Genomic DNA, 17848 nt, shown 5'->3' with positions numbered 1-17848 from the left:
GCATGCATATTCAAAACATGACTACTGGTCCATTCACTTGATGCTAGAAATGCTAATTCTGTCATCATTTGCCCACCTTCATGTTGTTTCAAACCTGTATGACCTTCTACAGAACGCTAGTCAGTATATTTTAAAGAATTGTTTTAACCAAATCATTGACTTCCAATTGTATGGACAAAAAACACACACCTTTCTTGTTCCAAAAATAGTTTTTTTTTGTGTGTTCCACAGAACAAAGAAAGCAGGGTTTGGACTGACATGAGGGTGAGTTAATGAAGTTTTATTTCTGGGTGAACTATCACTTTAAGTGGAAATGGCACGCCTCACGAGCACGAACACGAGCAGGGGCTCTTTCAAACAGATGCACAATGCCAATAGAACTCAAGCAATCGTTCGCCCTTAAACATAAACAACAGAGCAATCATTCATTTTGAGTAAATTAGGTGAATACTGAAATATCTAGGTTGATTCTCAACATTTCAGTTTGTGTTCTCACTTTGTAACAGGCCCACATGGAATCTGCACATGGAAAGATCTGCAGATTTAGACAGAAATTGAACACTAAGGTAATAAAAGTTTAGTACTCTCAGCTCTGGTTAAGCATGTTTAAATGTGAAACTTTTGAAAATGTGAATGTCTTTTTCCCCCACAGAATCAGTTATAAAAGTCTGCAAATTCCACATTGGCCTTGTTTTTTGAAGTGGCTGATTTCACAGGCGGGACTTTAAGTGGTTTATGAAGTGAGGAGGTCCTACAAGAGACCCAAACACACAAATAACAGTGCATGACTTCACACACAAAAAAAGATACCGTTGCAGTTATGCTGTAAACAATTCACAAATTCACACGCATAAGAATCGTATAAAAGAGGGAATTACAAAAGACAGCATACAGAATACTGACAACATTTAAATGAGTAAAAAAAAAGTATTAACAAATAAATCAATCCCCCATAAGCACAGGTTAACATGCTTTAGTTGCTTCATATGCAGTGGTGAGTAAAAGATGCTTACGTCAATAGAGTATAAAAATATAATACCATTAGTAAATGTAATACTGTATATACAGGGCCTAGCTGGCTGCTGCTGCTTCAACAAGCATTAGGAAACAGGTCCTAGCCCTCTCTCTTTATTCTTTATATATATATATATATATATATATATATGAGATTACAACCAAAAAAAAAGGAAAATTTTTGACTGTTAGTATCTATCACAGTTTCGATTTCTTTTTACTTTGGTCTCTGTTGCAGTTAATGACATAAAGTCAGGGAAAGGGGGAAGACTAAGACCTGTGGAACGTTGCCATCTATTCCACAGTTTATTGCGGCTTTGGAACAGTAACTAAAAACAAAAACTAAGTACATATAAAATGGGTGACTTTAAATATAACAAAACATAACATTCAACAATAACAAACATTTTATATATATATATATATATATTGCATGTCCTTCAGTTTGCCCAATAAAATCAAACCTTCAGGTTCTTCAGTCATTACTTTAGGTCCACAATCTTTATTGCAAAAAAAACAAAACAAAAAACTGCATGATAGCAGGAGTTAGATATAATTGATATTCTATTTCCTTCATTTAATGGTACTTTAATAAACCATTTCAAATCAAAGTGACTATAAATTGAATATATGGAATTATTTATTTTAAAGATAGAAAAAATTCTCTCACAATTCAAATTAACCTACACTAAATTGGGACTGATCCAGGAGGTTAAGGGGTAGGTAGGTGGATATTTTGGCTTATAAGGAACGTTTTGGGAACAGCGCAATAGTCTTTATCTAGCACACTCTCTTCAGGCCTTCAGTAAGTATAGATGAGGCAGGCTAAAATCCAGAGCTCTCAGCAGCAGCTAACAGCTGAAAGTCCAGTGGTACTGTAAACCCTCACACAAACACGCACGCGCACGCCAAACACACATAGAGAAATAAAATCATTCACACACTGAGGCTGCAGAGGTTGCAGGGTTAGAGCAGAGTGCAACGGAAGAAGCTTTGCTTCTTGGATCGACTCTCTGTGATTTTCACTGCTCCTCCTCCTCCCGAAGGGTTATTTTCATTCTAAACACAAAGATGCAAGCAAACAAGAATGCATTCAGCATTAGTGTTGGACATGAAACCACATTTAAAATTTTTTTTTTTGGACACACAGAAATTTCAATGATATTAACATCTTCTATTTCTGCATTTGAGTCAGTGAGCAGTACTAAGCATTTTCTTAACCATTTTCTATGATTCAGGACGATTTTCTACATGATTGTAATATTTCATTCTCACCATTTTTCTGTTTAATCTGGACATGATGTCTCTAGCAAGAGTGACAAAAGCCTAGCATTGAAGAAAAACATGCCACTAGATTAGATCAGTAAAAAATGCTAATCTTGTTCAAATAAATTAATCTACATTAGATAACTAATTTAACAAGAGAATTTTCCCCACCTCTTCAACATTTGTGCTAGATTTTGCACTGGTTTCCAAGAACTTGATTCCATAATCAATAGCTAGCTGTAGCAGAAAAAAAAGGGAAATGTTTAAATAAACACATCAGCATTTTTACATACTAGCTTGTTCTGGCTTGTTTCAGTTTTGATTTTCAGTCATTTGAAAAATATGTTTTAATGATGCATACCTTTTCCCCTCTTTCTTTTGAAACTTGCCTCTTATCATTCATGTCACATTTGTTCCCCAATATCATCCGTTCCACATCTGACGAAGCATGCTGATATAACAGAGGGGAAATTAATCTCACTTAAAATTAAGTGAAAACTTCATGCATTAGGTCTGTTTCTCACCTCTTCAATGTTCCTGATCCAGTTCTTGATGTTGTCAAACGATTTCTCATTTGTGATATCGTACACCAGCATAATTCCCTGTGAAAATCACAGAAAGGAAACACATAGATTAGGCAACGTAACCGATGAAGAAGCATATCCAGCATTATTTGCTCAAGAGAATAGACCAATACCATTGCTCCTCTATAATACGCCGTGGTGATGGTCCTGAACCTCTCCTGTCCGGCTGTATCCCTTTGTGGCAAATTTAAAAAACACATTTATTTGTACTAGTGCTGTCAAACGATTAAATCGCATCCAAAATAAAAGTTTTGTGCACATAATATGTACTGTGTATATTTATTATGTGTATATAAATACACAGTATACATTTAGAAAATATTTACATGTATATATTTATATTATAAATAAATATATTTAATATATAAACAACATATCTTTTCTTAAACATATACACGCACGTGTATGTATTTATATGTACATAATAAACATACACAGTACACAAACACACATATATTATGTAAACCAAAACTTTTATTTTGGATGCAATTAATCGTTTGACAGCACTAGTTTGTACACAATTATAATTTATACCAGGCTTGCCCAAACTTTTTATTAAGAAAGGCTGGAAAATCAAACTTGATTAAGGGTTGTGGGGCTAATGTATGTCCTGCATAATACACAATTATATATCCAAGAATTTTGAATAAAATTAAATGATATACAAAAGCAATACAAAAAAAAACTGTAAAACAAAAATATAAATTAGATATCAAAATATGCTTTAACTGAAAGTTTTTCCCCCATTTGTTATATGGCATAGCGGCCAAACCTTTTCACAGGTTTAATACATCTTTATTTTATACAGGATAATGCAGACTGGTGCTCCTCACCAGATCTGAAGCTTGATCTTCTTCCCATCCAGCTCGATTGTTCTGATTTTAAAGTCAATCCCTGCAATAATAATGTTTAGAAATAAGTGATGTGAAACAGTTCATCTCAAAACCTAGTGTTCACACAACAGAAACCAGTCCTATCATGATGATGTGAAACTGACTCATTTCAGAACACATCTTTCTATTTAAAGGAGACTGCTGCATTAGGTTTTCATGGTATAACCATGGAGACAAAATGTGTAGAGAGGTCAGAAGGGTGTAACATATATCTGACCGACTCAATGGCTTCAGTGTTGATAAAGGCTTTGCACATGCATATAAACCCGTTGCATTGAGTAGCAACAAAAAGTGACCCCTGTTTGTGGCAATTACGAGAAAACTTGGCTGTGTGTATGAAGGCATTCACAGGACATGGGACAGGAAGTGACACAGCAGTATTGTCCATGGCAATAGGGGAAGTCTGTGGCATAACAATGACAAAAGGTCAAGGAACTCTCGCACAGGTTTCGCACAGGAAATGACGTATTGGACCACAGTAGAGACAGGCTTACCTAAAGCTGTCAAAAATATCACAACAAATCCATGTATGTTAGTACAATTTCATGTGACATGTACACTCAGATTTTGAGGCTTTCATATTCTACAATTACACTATAGGTCTGCGGACTTAAGAAACACATGCTGCTTCTGTTAGAGTGTTAAAATCACAACGAAAAGGAAGTAGCTACAGATCTTTTCTTCCTATTGTGACGTACATCCAACTGAAACTGATTACCGAAAAAGACTAAATGTAGAGTGAGGACTTTCAATCCATTGGTGGTTGACTGGATTTTGAGATGTGGGCGTGACACTCAAAAGTGAAGGGAGATGAATGTGAGCTTGAGGGGCGAGGTTTAACTGGACAAAGTGAAGGGACAAGTCCTGCATGTTACCAGAGAGAAGTCTGTCGTCTTTACCAGAAGGGTCAACTGTGACACTTCGATGAGATCAAAACATGAAAAAAATAAAATAAACATATGCACAGAATCAGATTAATTGTTCGAAATAGGGTTTATAACATGAATGTACAAAACAAAGTTAACATTAAATACATTTCATTTTCATACCAACTTTAAAGTGAAAGTGTACGTAGGAACTGATGTACCATCACAAATGTAACATCACCATGTTGTAAGCAATCAGATGTTGATGAGATAAGCCACCTGTGACCGCACACTAACCCACCTTTTACTCCTACCCAAGTAAAGTGACCAAGTAAACTCTTGTTTAGTGGTAAATATGACTGGAAATATGAAATGTGATAAATGTGAATCTACAGGTCTCTTTAACCACAGAAACGAAAGTGCAGTCCAGCCCACACCGCTAGCACAGCTAATCACAATGCTAGCTCTACAAACACAACATGCTAGTGACGTCTCGTTCGAATTACAGATTAAAGTAGTATTTTCCAAGTGATCCTGACAATTCATTATGTAAAATGGGGCGTTTGTCATTTTAAACGCTAATAAATCCCATGTCGTTGAATAGGTCCGTGAACGGGCTGTCACATCCACGGCCTCTTCCTGTCACTTCAGCAGACCGTCACATGTGTGTAAACCTCCACTTAACTCTCTAACGGCTCATTTCTCCTCCTGCATGACTTCATAATCATTCCTGTAAGTTACACAGAGTTGAACTGACCTATAGTGGAGATGAAGGTGGTGTTGAACGCGTCCTCACTGAACCGAAACAGCAGACACGTCTTGCCCACTCCGCTGTCTCCGATGAGCAGCAGTTTGAACAGATAATCGTACGTTTTCGCCATGTTTTCTGTTTCTCCTGTCTGGCTACCTTGCTTTGGCTCGGTAGCAGAGTAACGGTGTTCGGCTAACGGTTCATAAACGATGCGCTCGAACTTGTGTTTCCGACTTCTGCTGCCCACTCACAGCAGTGACGAGGAGGATGGGCGTGTCAAAAAAAGGATAAGCGGGGGGATATATGAACTACGAAATCATATAAATTATTTATTAGATTAAAGTAAAAAATGACAAGATAAAGAGTCGAATTTATGAAGAAAATCACAACTATGACAAAAAGTTATGACAGTCAAAAGTTTTTATTGCATTGTGATTTTCTTTTTATCTAATAGTTTTGACTATCGCAAAATAATTACTGTCAGAATTTTTACTTTTATAAGTATGACTAAGTATTTATTTTTTTTATGTCAGAATTCCCCTTATGAATCATTTGTTTCTTATATAGCAGAAATTCTTTCTTTTACTTCTTGGTTTAAAAAATAGCTAGATGTAGCCTACGTTTGAAGCTTTATTTAGGAAAACATCAATCTATTTTGTTCTATTTTCATATTTATTTTATTTTTTATGTTTTCCTGTATGTTGTACATGTTCAACAAAGCCTACTGTATTTTGTAAATGATCATGTTTATTCAATATAAAATTTATTGTCGATGAGAAAAGCTACAGAAGGTACTACTAATGGGATTTTGCTTTATCGCAATAATTCTCTTTTCAACCCTTTTACCAGAAAGATTAATTGGCTGATTCGTTCAGTGATACATTTTTAATATACAAGCAAGATGTCTGAATATGTGAAGAGGGTGGTGATGAATCCATGCGTGCATTAGGTGTTCCGTCCAAAAAAAAAAAAAAAAAAAAAAATCCTTCCGCATAGGATGAACCCGTGTCTTCCTATGGTATTTTCCATACTATTTTCTCTAGCTTCTCCTAACTTCTTGGCAGTTTCCTCCCTTCTCGCAGTGAGTGCAGTACAGATGCGTTTCCGGGTCACAGGCTGTAAAACGAGGAGCAATGAAATGAAGCAGCGTAAATTTGTTACAGTCCTGAGACAAACACTGTTATTTTCACATACATCTGGGGAATACCGGACTTTATGATCCAAATGATTCATGATGCGGTGTTATTTTCACTTGTCATATTAATACACACATCTATGTCAGGTTTCTGAATTATACCTTATATGATTATCAATTTATGCAAAAACTTGTTGTTCATATTAAATTTCTCTTAAGGCCTATTTGATTTCTCCATATGCCGTTTTTGTTTTTTAAGCAATCTGGAAATATTTAACTGTGGTGGAAATTATCAATTTAGTTTGTAAATGTCCCCTCCTGCTGGAGGAGACGGAGACTTCATCACCTCCTCAGGATGTCTGCTCTGGAGCCACAAAGGAACTGATAAGTAATCTCCTATTGCGTCAGTGTATTCAACGTGTTTGCATTTAATCTACCTTGAAATGTAAAGTAGTACAGCAGATTAGAACATCTGGCCTGCGAGGAGACAAACATAGTTTGTTTCACTGGTTAAGAACCTGAGGTTGGTGTGTGTGTGTGTGTGTGTGTGTGTGTGTGTGTGTGTGTGTGTGAGAGAGAGAGAGAGAGAGCAGATTTAAGTCACTTGTTATTTTCTGAAGTGATTCTCTTTCTACAGGATTCTGCTTTTTTTACTAGAATAACTGATTAATATGAACCTAATGTTTTATTTAATGATTTCATGTTGCCATTCTCACAGTTATATTTTATGCTGAGATAACTATAGTATTTATAGTCTCTAGTTCAGGTGAAATAAAGACAATTCGATTTCATCTGTTTTTTTTTAATTAAGGGTCAGTTTCATATAGTGGCCCCTAACTTGGTACCTTTACACAAATGGACCTTGTCTCATCTGTTGATAAATGGCTGTTTGCCTTTAACAGTCATGAGGAAGGATTGTTTTGTTCATCTTGAATGACCTGTCTACATTTTCTTCTAAAGAGATAAAGAGTAGACTGGTTGCCCAAAAAGTAATAAAGTAAGCAGGCTTGAATGGAGATGGAAAGCTCTCACTTCTTCACTTTGAGAACATGATCTTCAAGACACTTGATTTCATTTTTTGACTACTGTACAATTTATTGTATAAGCATGTATAATTATCAGGAATCATAAGCTTTTCATAAATCTCTGAAAAGCCTCTGAAAGATTGTTTGTAGCTGCTAGCCGGATTTTCAAGCTTGAAGGGTAAAAAAAAGCAAGCACACATTATTATGTAGCATAAGGATGTTAAGAAACCTTCAAAAGTTGACCAGTCTATCATGAGGTTGTAGGTGGATCAATATTTAGAGTCCAAACCATTTGGAAATGCCTCAGTGGTTTAGACTTGTGATTGTATGACCATCCGTTAAATCAGCTATTATCTGAAATTGCAATGGATCACATAGTACTTTGGTGGGAAAAATGACAGAAGGTCTACATTCTAAACTTTTTTTCTACAGTTTATTGGATATACATATATAATAGGGCAGCACATAACTTTAAAGGAGATATAAAGCACAATGCAGTCAATCTACTCAATACTAACACTTATTGTATGTTATCCCCATGCTTTATTCAGTTATACTGTACAGTGTTTTGGTTTCAGATGTGTAGAGAAAGACTATTGTATCATACTAACAGCGTGGATTGCTGGATTAGGGTTACAGAAAACGCTGATAGGCTGAGCACTATACTAATTACAAAATACTAAATTACACAATTCTAGTCTACATTGAAATACTGGGAAATTAAGTCATAACAATTGTATTTGCTTACAAATTGTCAGCATTTTGTAAGTGTAGAAACCATACTGTACTGAGGTTATATGTACTGTATACTGTACAGACCAACATAAAAAGGCTGACTTTAAATGAAATATTAAATGAAGTATTTCAGCTTTTGCATTCACCTGATGATTATTACTTCTTATTCTCCAGTCGAAGTTTCCACCACTTATGATTCTGTAAATGAAAACGGTTCTTTAATTTTCATAGAAAATCATCAGTACAGAAATTATGTATATTTGTTTATTATATCAGGTCTCACCTTCTTCCCCAAGATGCTTGATGTGTGTGGTTGCATCTCATCCAAGCTTGCATACGTGTTGCTGTCTGTCACTCGGATGTCCTCATAGGTGTTGCTCTCAGCTATGTGTTCATAGGTATTACTGTCCCGTTGTTCAGGTATGTCTTGATATGGGTTTTCTGCTAATAGGATGTTGTCGATGAGCTTTATACGGTTGTCATATTCTTGCCCGGGCTGGTCCTTCTGTCCAGCACACACCGCTGATGCAGTCTGGTAGAGTGGGTTGGGCTGTAGGGCTTCTTGGTCAGTATAGGGCTCTCGCCAAGCTCCACTATTGTGTTTTTTAAGATCAAGGACTGCATAAGAGCAGGAGGCTGTTTTGGGTGGAGCTAAAGGAGGTTGTTGAGGGGTGGAGTGCATAATGTTACAAGAATTAGAGGTTTCGTCGTGGATAGGCAATTTAAATTGGGAGTTGTAGCCTTCTGTGTTGAAGGTTTCGCTTTTTTTGCCGTTTGCTCTCTCATCACCCCCTGCCCTTCCAGATGTCCTTGATTCTGAAAAGCTGTGTTGTTCTTGTGAAGGATTTGTACCAGGAAAACTGGCACTTAAGGAATTCCGAAGTGATGTATTCTTCTTTGGCAATGGTGGAACCTTCGTACCCTAATGATTTATACAACACATGAATGAATTTCAACACTAGATATGTAAAAAGGTTTTACATCAGAATTAGCCATGGTTACTAGAGCTGACTTGGTTACCTGGGACAGGCTGTTCCTGTCAATAGAGGTGGAGATCTCAAGCTTCCGGCCACTTTTAGAATACAGACAAGGAGGCGTGTTTTGAGGGATATTGCTAGCTTGTTCCCATAAACTTCTTAGAGCCTTAACGCTAACACCCGCGCTGCCTCTTGGCTTATTTTGAAACACATCATAAAGCTCATTTTTGTCATCCTAGAAGAATGACAATGGAAAAGGACAAGCATTGTAAACCATTTCCTACCATGTTGATATTCTCTTTGTTTTCATGTATTCAAAGGTGAACTTAGGGTTTTTTATTATTTATTTTTTTTCTTAGTATGTTGTGCTTGCCAATATGCCCTACACTCAAACAGTTTACATGCTGATGCCATTAACAATTTATTCACAGTTAACCATGTTTTTTTTTTTCTTGGATTACGAAGATAAAGTGTGTGAAATTTGGCTGGTCATGTGATCAAATAAAGGGTACTTATATTAAACAGATTCTTCTTCTAATGTGATTGAACATGATTTTAAAAGTACTATTCATTTCTTTATATAAGACTGTTTTAATGAAGAATAATTACTGAGTGCACCTTTAAAAAGAATGCAAAGTATGATTGATACCTCTTCCACAGAGTCCATATCTGTGTTATATGAAGTCAGGTACTCTCCAAAAGGCTGGATTGGTGTGGTTTTAAAGTGACTGATCAGCTCTGTCAGACTGTTATGAGTGGTGGAATCACCAGAAATGTCGAACAGGCCAGTCTTGGTTTGATTTATGACAAAATGGCGACAACGATCCTGTCCTCTGTCAGCATAAAGCATTAGAGAAATTAAACAACCGAAAACACTGTAGCTTCACACTTCACACTTCAGCTTTTTTTTTTTTTTTTTTTTTTAAAGGTTTGAACCATTAACAAGTTTATTTTCCCTCTACGTTTTAGGGGTTTTGACATAATATACTGTAATATACTGTAGGATCTGCTTAAAATGACTATATTTGGTAACACTTTACAATAAGGTCTGATTTGTCAATATTAGTTAACGAACTATAACTTCTACAGAATTGATTTATCTTAGTGTTTCAACATAATACATTTCGAAAAGTTTTAATATTTAAAAATATAATATTAACATTCTTTATTGAGATGTGAACTAACATGAGCAGACAATGAACAATTGTATTTGAATTCAATTCATTCTTATATAGATCGTTGTTAGGTTATGTTAGCCAATGCATTAAATAATGATAACAAATGAGCTATTATGGTAGTGTTACAGAAAAATTGTTATTCTTACTTGTATGAAAGAATATATCCAATGGCTTTTTCGCTGAGTCTGATAAGGAAGCAACCAACATTCTTGTCTCTGAGCTGATCTTCTGCTTCACTGCAAACAGCAACAGATACCACAGTGCACCAGAGCAACTGCCTCAATTCACAATCATAAACATTTGCATCTCATTACCATTACCTCAAAACAGACAGTAGGCATATTTAATTTGTTCAGATGCTTTTACAGCTCATGATGAAACATTTCCTAAACCTCTTATCTCTCATTAGTTCTTACTGTCTGGAGATGAAGCCCTGGAACCAGGGCGGAAAACTTCCGTCACACAAGATGAGCACAGCCTGAGTCTCCACAAACCACTTAAGGATATGCTCCTTCTGTAGTCCTCTGTCCATGCTGAGGTCTTTCCCCGTTCCCTCCATTCTTTCCATCTGCCTCTCATTTAATTTCTCAGACCTCTTTTTCTTCTGGTACAAGGCTGCCTCTATTTGCTCCATTGTGAGCATCTCCCTCCCTGCACAAATGCACTGTACGCATCCAGTAAAGCCAACTTTCCACCTTCAAACGTTCATAACATCACTTACATACTGCAACAGGAAGAATGGCACACTTCATTTGCTTAGTTTCCTCCTACGTAAATGTGTGATCGTGCAAATGTAAAAGGGTTCTATTGTTTGAGTTTATCTGCCTGTAGTCAGTAACGACGTACGGGTTCAGTGTGATTTTGTTTCACTATCTTTGGAAGGTTCTTCCGCTTGAATTGCAGTATTGTATAAAGATTAAAGATTAAAAACCTGGTTTGGATTTGGAAAACAGTTTGGATCAGGAACTATAACCACTGCACACTTTTATAAAGTATCAGCATGTAACAAATGAATGTGGGGGGAAACATTTCTCGAGTTTTATTATTAATAAAAAATATTAGATTTTCATACTACCAGTGTCAAATAGTTCACATTATTGCCATGTTTCGATACAGTTTGATGATTTTGATTATCAGCCTCAAAGCATAAAAGACAATGTGATGCGAGCCTGGATTTTGCATTTTAATATTAGGCCTCACAATTTGCATGTTAGCTAGATATGAATACATTTTATGTAACATTTAATTAAAGTGTTTTAGATTAAATGATGGGAAAAAAGGAATTAGTCCTAACTTTATGCTGAAGCAGTTTATGCTGTTCTACGAGGAATATGTTTTCAATTTATGAATTAAATAAATAAATAAAAATATTTTTTGATGGGGCACAGAGTGAAAAATATCTATGTAGTTTAACGAAGCATATTTCTCATTAAAATAAATTGTGGCAAATGATAAATACATTCTAAAAACACTTGGTATGCTCATGTATTACAAAAACTACATACAACTGTTTGTCACATGTTAAAAATGCTAATCTTCAGCACATGTCAGCAGTAAACAGAACAGAAGAGTGAGACAACAGACGACATCATTATGTGATACACAGCAAGCAACAACCGTCCAATCTAGATATAATTCAGAAAAAATCCCTTATGCTGTGTTATGTTTTTAGCAAAGGGACACGCCTGTCAGTCTGTTGTCGTTTTTATGCTCAGGCATGAGTTCAACAGGTGGCGTGTCCACTTAAACACGACACGCTGCTGCTGCTGCTGGTGCTGGGGCCTGGGACTCGTGCGCTTTTTTTCAATGGTCTGTAAAGAAAGTCGCGTGAGCGCATGATAGGATTCAGAAACATAACATATTTGTTGGTGATGACAGGTGGGTACATTCCTTGTTATTTTACTTCCTTTTAATAGATACATTACACATGTAAATGTCACACGAACTCTTTAGGTGAGTCCTTATATGTTACCGCTGTGGGAATGCGTTTGCTGATTTTTACTGCAGTTACGTTTCATTTCTTTAATTTTCTAAAATTTCGAAAATTAAAACAAACAAAGGGAGTGGAATTACACCATGTTTTTGACCGCAGTTCTTTTTGGAGATCTGCTATTTATCCGGTGTTGTGACGATCGCAGCTACCTCCAGGATGAACAGTAGTTAAAATGGTCGTGTTTGTCAGGTAAAAAATATGCTTCTTTCTCGATGGAAGCATCGACTGCACATTAAAAGTGTTACAAGATGAGAAGCATATCTTGTCAGTTTCCATTGAAAATTTTGTGAGTTTTTAATTTTTCACCAGTTTTCCTTGGATAAAGTTAGGCTAAAATATAGGTGAGGCCTCAGCCTTTTCTTGCACACTTAAGATCGATCTAAATTTGTCCCACCATCATGAATGAAATATTTAGGTCACAACAAACCATATGATACTGTATGATTAACATTATTGTACTGTATGTGCATTAAATTGAGATTTTACTTAGTTTATTTATTCATAGAGATTGAATAACAATTAGGCCTATACATTTTTCTGTGTATACTGTTTGTTATGAGTCCAGTAAATCTAATAATCTTTTTCTCTTCTTTTTTCTTAAATAAGATCACAATGGCTGTGTTCAAGCAGCAGCAGGTCGAGAATTGCTATGAGATTGGAGAGGAACTTGGCAGGTAAAAAAATAACTGTTTACTTGGTGGTTTATCAAATACTTGCTGATTGCTGCAATACATATGATACACATTACACAACTGCATTCATATAGTTGCTATATAGAGGGGTACGGGGTCATGCACCTGACTCCAAAATTTTTATCCCAGCACAATTCTAATGAGGATCAGAGATTGCTAACTCTGCATAAACAGTATGAAAACATCAACATTTTAATTGAGTCTCTGATATGAACTGAATATAACAACAACCTGCAGTGTACAAATGAAAAAATCTAAAATAAAATACAACATATTATATACAGTACATTGGCCTTTAAAGGTCCTGTATGCAGGATTGGCACCAAGTAGTTGAACTAGGTATTGCAGTCCAAATTCAAAATATTGGAGAGGGTTTTTCTTTCACCCTGCCCAACTAAACTGCACTTGACGTCGAATGAAATAAGTTCTGTTTTCTGCCAACTGGCAACCCGGGGTGCCGAAATATAATTGGGTAAACTGGCAGTGGGCGGGTTTCCCAAACCAAAATAGAGACTGACATTCTGGCCCGGAATGCCGAACGCAAATTTTCAAAGGAGAATAACTGACTGTAGCATTGTTTTTCAGATAAAAAAAATTATTAATTAACTTAAGCATGTTTCTTAAATGTCTGCAAACATATTATGGTATTTTTATGCTTTAGATGATTCAAATACTTACAGCACCTTTAAGTGTCTATATACAGAATAAACACTTAAATGATGCATTGCGATGTGTTGCTTGTGTCAGTGTGTGTTTTATAACTGTTCATGTGTTTTTCAGTGGGCAGTTTGCAATTGTAAAGCAGTGTCGTGAAAAGAGTTCAGGCCGGGATTTTGCAGCCAAGTTCATAAAGAAGCGTCAGAGTATTGCTAGCCGGCGAGGTGTGCTCCGAGAAGAGATTGAGCGAGAGGTCAACATCCTACAGCAGATACACCATCCCAATATCGTCACGTTACATGATGTGTTTGAGAACAAGACAGACGTGGTGTTGATTTTAGAGCTGTGAGCATAGCTTGTTCTGATGCTTATATAAATGATTTCGGTATTACATAAGCTTGGGCTTGGATCATATTTTATGTGCGAATTTTATTAAAATGTTCAACCACGTATTGTTACTGAGAGGAAATTATGTATATTTATAGGGTGTCTGGAGGAGAGCTTTTTGACTTTTTGGCAGCGAAAGAGTCTCTAAGTGAGGAGGAAGCCACACAGTTTATTAAACAGATTCTAGAGGGCGTGCACTATTTGCACACAAGGAATATTGCTCATTTTGACCTGAAGGTACAGTACACCCACTGGGCTCATAACACTGCCCCAGAACATTACAGTACAACACATTTGGGCTGACAGATGTGGATTGTTGCAGAATGCTCTGTCAGAAGAACAGTGTGTCTTTGCGTGTGTATGAGTGTGGGTTTGCTCCTGTGTGTGTAATTTATTTTCCGGTTTGCAGCCTGAAAACATCATGCTTCTGGATAAGAACGCCCTTCTCCCCCGAATCAAACTCATAGATTTTGGCTTGGCCCACAAGATTGCTGAAGGTGTTGAGTTTAAAAACATCTTTGGAACACCAGAGTTTGTTGGTATGATACATCTTCTGTTTTAAACCCTAAAGCCTACAGCCTTTCACACAGATCGCGTTTCTTAAAATGCCCTTGAGTCCCACATTTGTTGTGTAATGCTTAATACACTGTGAACAATACAATACCTCATGAGCGCAACATTCAAACATGTTCATCTAGCATGTTTACATAGAAAAATAACACAAAAGCAGTGCAGAACAGAAAAATGTGTTCTGTGTGAATGACCCCTAACACATTTTAAAGGGACAGTTCACTCGAAAATGAACATTTGCTGAATATTTACTCACTTTCAGGCCATCCAAGATTAAGATGAGTTTGTTGCTTCTTTGGAACAGATTTGGAGAAATTTAGAATTTACTTCATTTGCTCACCCATGAATCCTCTGCAGTGAATGGGTGCCATTAAAATCAGAGTTCAAATAAGAACATCACAATAACCCACAAGTAATCAATGCGACACAAGTCCATCAGTTAACGTCTTGTGAAGTGAGGAAAATTATGTGATGCAATATTTTGATTATAGGACTTTTAAAGTTACACATTAATGATGATTTGTTACTTACAAAGCACGCAGCTTTTGCTTTTGCTTTTTGTCGATTGATTGACTGGAGTCATGTTGGTTACTTGTGGAGTATTGTGATGTTTTTAAACAGCAGTTTGAGTCCTCATTCTGATGGCACCCATTGATTTAAAGCTAAATTTAAAAAAATCTAATGTAAAAAACAAAAAAAATTGGATGGTCTGAGGGTGAGTATGTTTTCCACAAATTAAAATTTTTAGATTTTAGAGTGAACTATTCTTTAATGATTTATTCCAATTCTAAAATAATATTTTTTTTTAACTTCATATTGTTTTTATGGTTTCAGCTCCAGAGATTGTGAATTATGAGCCACTGGGACTGGAAGCAGATATGTGGTAAGGATCATTTTTTGAATGTAAATTAAATGTAGATATCTCAATCATTTGAGCTTTTTTTAAATGGTTAAATATGAAATTTAATGCTTTACTTTTATAGGAGTGTTGGTGTTATAACATATATCCTGTAAGTACACAAAATCATTATTTTATCAAGTCTATAAATGCATATGAGATTATAGCAAAGTTCTAATACGTCTAATATGTTGCTAATATGCTTTCTAAATGTAGGCTGAGTGGGGCATCTCCTTTCCTAGGAGAAACGAAGCAAGACACTCTGGGAAACATCTCAGCCATGAACTATGAGTTTGATGAAGAATTCTTTGGCCACACCAGTGAGCTTGCCAAGAATTTTATACGACAACTGCTGGAAAAGGACACCAAGTAAGTGCAGAGGGCTGAGATCATCTAAGGTCGTTTGTGTTTGAGTGTGAGCTTTGTGTTTGGGACAAAACAGAATATTGTACTTGTTGCAAGTAATATGGCATAAATTACTAATCTTATTAATTAATCTTATTAACACTTATAAATTAATCTTAATCATGTGTTTCAGAAAGAGACTCACAATTCAAGATGCCTTGAACCACCCCTGGATTAAGGTATGTTATGAGCTTGTGATTGTGTGCCTGAAAGCCATTTATAGGCTTTCTCTCACTCTGTCCTTAAACATCACTCTCAGTCTTAACCCCATTGTCTGTTGGCAGTCTAACGAGCATAAAGAGGAACGCAGCAAAGCACCAGAGAGGAAGAGAGAGCGTAGGCAGCTGAAGACAAAGCGTCTCAAAGAGTACACCATCAAGTCCCACTCCAGTATGCCTCCTAACAACACCTACATCAACTTTGAACGCTTCGCACAGGTGGAAGAGGACGTGTCGGCCATGGAGGGCTCTTTCTGCCAGCTGGCGTCGGCCCACGACTCCCTCCAGGAAGACATTGATGCACTAGTGTCTGTCTACAATGAGAAGGAGATGTGGTACAAAGAAGAAAGCGAAAGCATCAGACATGAGTTGTCCCAGCTCCGTTACGAGTTTCGTAAAGTCGAGGCCCAGAGGAGGGGTGTTCACGAAGACATGAGGAGTGTGGATGCCAGCGTTAGCCGAGTGAGCGAGCGATATAAGGAGAGGCAGACTCGTTATGAGGCCTTGCAAAAGGAGCTGTGTGCTGAGCTGCAGTGGGTACAGGAAGTGGTGGGTTCTTTCCAGGTCACCTTCCCAAACTGTAGCTTTAGCAGCGTGTTTAATATAGATGTCAATGAAGCACTGAAAGAGTTACTGAATAGATCCTGTGGAGGAGACCTGCTGACGGGAAACAATCTGGACCAGCAGAGATGACACATTAATAACCCCCCTCCCACTGATCACACAGAAATATATATAAACACAGGCCAGATAAATGTGCTGAAGAGACTACACTGGGGAATATAGACCTGAATAAAAGCAGGTATGGTCAGTCAGAGAGAACTATATACATGAAAAATATGTAACACAAACACAATTGTTTATGAGCTTATTATTTATGGCTAACAGGTTAAATTAGTTCATGTTTATATATATATATATATATATATATATATATATATATATATATATATATATATATATTAATAGGGTCAATCCTTCTCAAGTGTAAAGTTGGTTGCTGGACCATTTTCCTATTTTTTTTATTTATTTATTTTTTTTTTTTTGGAGTGATTACTTCTTGTTTTTATTTTAAAATGTGCACTGGACGTTATTTTTTTTATTGTTATTGCAAGGAGCTATAGGACTATCCTGAGCCAAAGTGATGAAGTTTTGAGGTTTCCATAAATGTTTGTTTAATTTGTTGTGACCCTTGACACAAAGACCCAACGCTGTAGTTAAACTAAATTTTGCAATACCAGTACATAGAGGTAAGTAAATTAGGAAAATTAAAATTGGTTAAGCAACCTCCATTGGCCAGATTGACCCTATATATATATATATATATATATATATATATATATATATATATGTACTCTGAGATTACTTCTGTTAGGTAAAGAAAAAAATTAAATGGTGCTACAAAGTTTATTTTTTCTTCTGTTTAGTCTTTACTTTACCTTTACTCTTTGGTCTATCAATATAAAACCGATCTAATCATTCTGAGTTGTAAAATCACAAAACAAGATGTTATGTTTTGATTTATTATTATGTTTTAGGTGTATTTAAGGTCATGATGCTTCCTTTATTGATGTTACATGAACAGCTGTAATTTGTTCAGGCAG

General features: G+C 36.2%; 3 protein-coding genes across 5 annotated transcripts; 1 reads left to right on the top strand and 2 right to left on the bottom strand.

Annotated features, from left to right (window-relative positions):
- Positions 1-1185: 1185 nt before the first annotated feature.
- LOC132119888 (ras-related protein Rab-8B) lies at positions 1186-5650 on the bottom strand. Its single transcript, XM_059530016.1, has 8 exons — positions 5381-5650; positions 3698-3758; positions 2978-3038; positions 2805-2882; positions 2642-2731; positions 2452-2517; positions 2290-2340; positions 1186-2073 (listed from the first exon to the last, which is right to left on the bottom strand). The coding sequence occupies exons 1-8, from the start codon at positions 5502-5504 to the stop codon at positions 1981-1983; spliced, it is 624 nt and encodes a 207-aa protein (XP_059385999.1). The 5' UTR covers positions 5505-5650; the 3' UTR covers positions 1186-1980.
- Positions 5651-8270: 2620 nt separating this feature from the next.
- On the bottom strand, positions 8271-11354 carry sh2d7 (SH2 domain containing 7). The gene is made up of 6 exons (XM_059522397.1): positions 10841-11354; positions 10571-10660; positions 9896-10079; positions 9290-9481; positions 8553-9191; positions 8271-8467 (listed from the first exon to the last, which is right to left on the bottom strand). Exons 1-6 carry the CDS (start codon positions 11065-11067, stop codon positions 8426-8428), a joined length of 1374 nt encoding a protein of 457 aa, XP_059378380.1. The 5' UTR covers positions 11068-11354; the 3' UTR covers positions 8271-8425.
- An 887-nt stretch (positions 11355-12241) lies between these two features.
- Positions 12242-17181, top strand: LOC132119852 (death-associated protein kinase 3-like). Of its 3 annotated transcripts, none has more exons than XM_059530013.1 (10): positions 12242-12302; positions 13024-13091; positions 13890-14111; positions 14252-14390; positions 14563-14692; positions 15558-15606; positions 15707-15733; positions 15838-15990; positions 16160-16205; positions 16311-17181. In XM_059530013.1, exons 2-10 carry the CDS (start codon positions 13030-13032, stop codon positions 16935-16937), a joined length of 1455 nt encoding a protein of 484 aa, XP_059385996.1. In that variant the 5' UTR covers positions 12242-12302; positions 13024-13029; the 3' UTR covers positions 16938-17181. The 3 variants fall into 3 exon arrangements, with proteins under 3 accessions (XP_059385996.1, XP_059385998.1, XP_059385997.1); XM_059530014.1 differs by lacking the exon at positions 12242-12302 and adding an exon at positions 12730-12758; XM_059530015.1 differs by lacking the exon at positions 15707-15733.
- Positions 17182-17848: the final 667 nt, after the last annotated feature.

Source organism: Carassius carassius, chromosome 3 (assembly GCF_963082965.1).
Source record: "Carassius carassius chromosome 3, fCarCar2.1, whole genome shotgun sequence".
In the NCBI taxonomy this organism is placed as follows: domain Eukaryota; kingdom Metazoa; phylum Chordata; class Actinopteri; order Cypriniformes; family Cyprinidae; genus Carassius; species Carassius carassius.
Note: the sequence above shows the minus strand (reverse complement) of the source record. Positions and strands in the feature narration are given on the sequence as shown.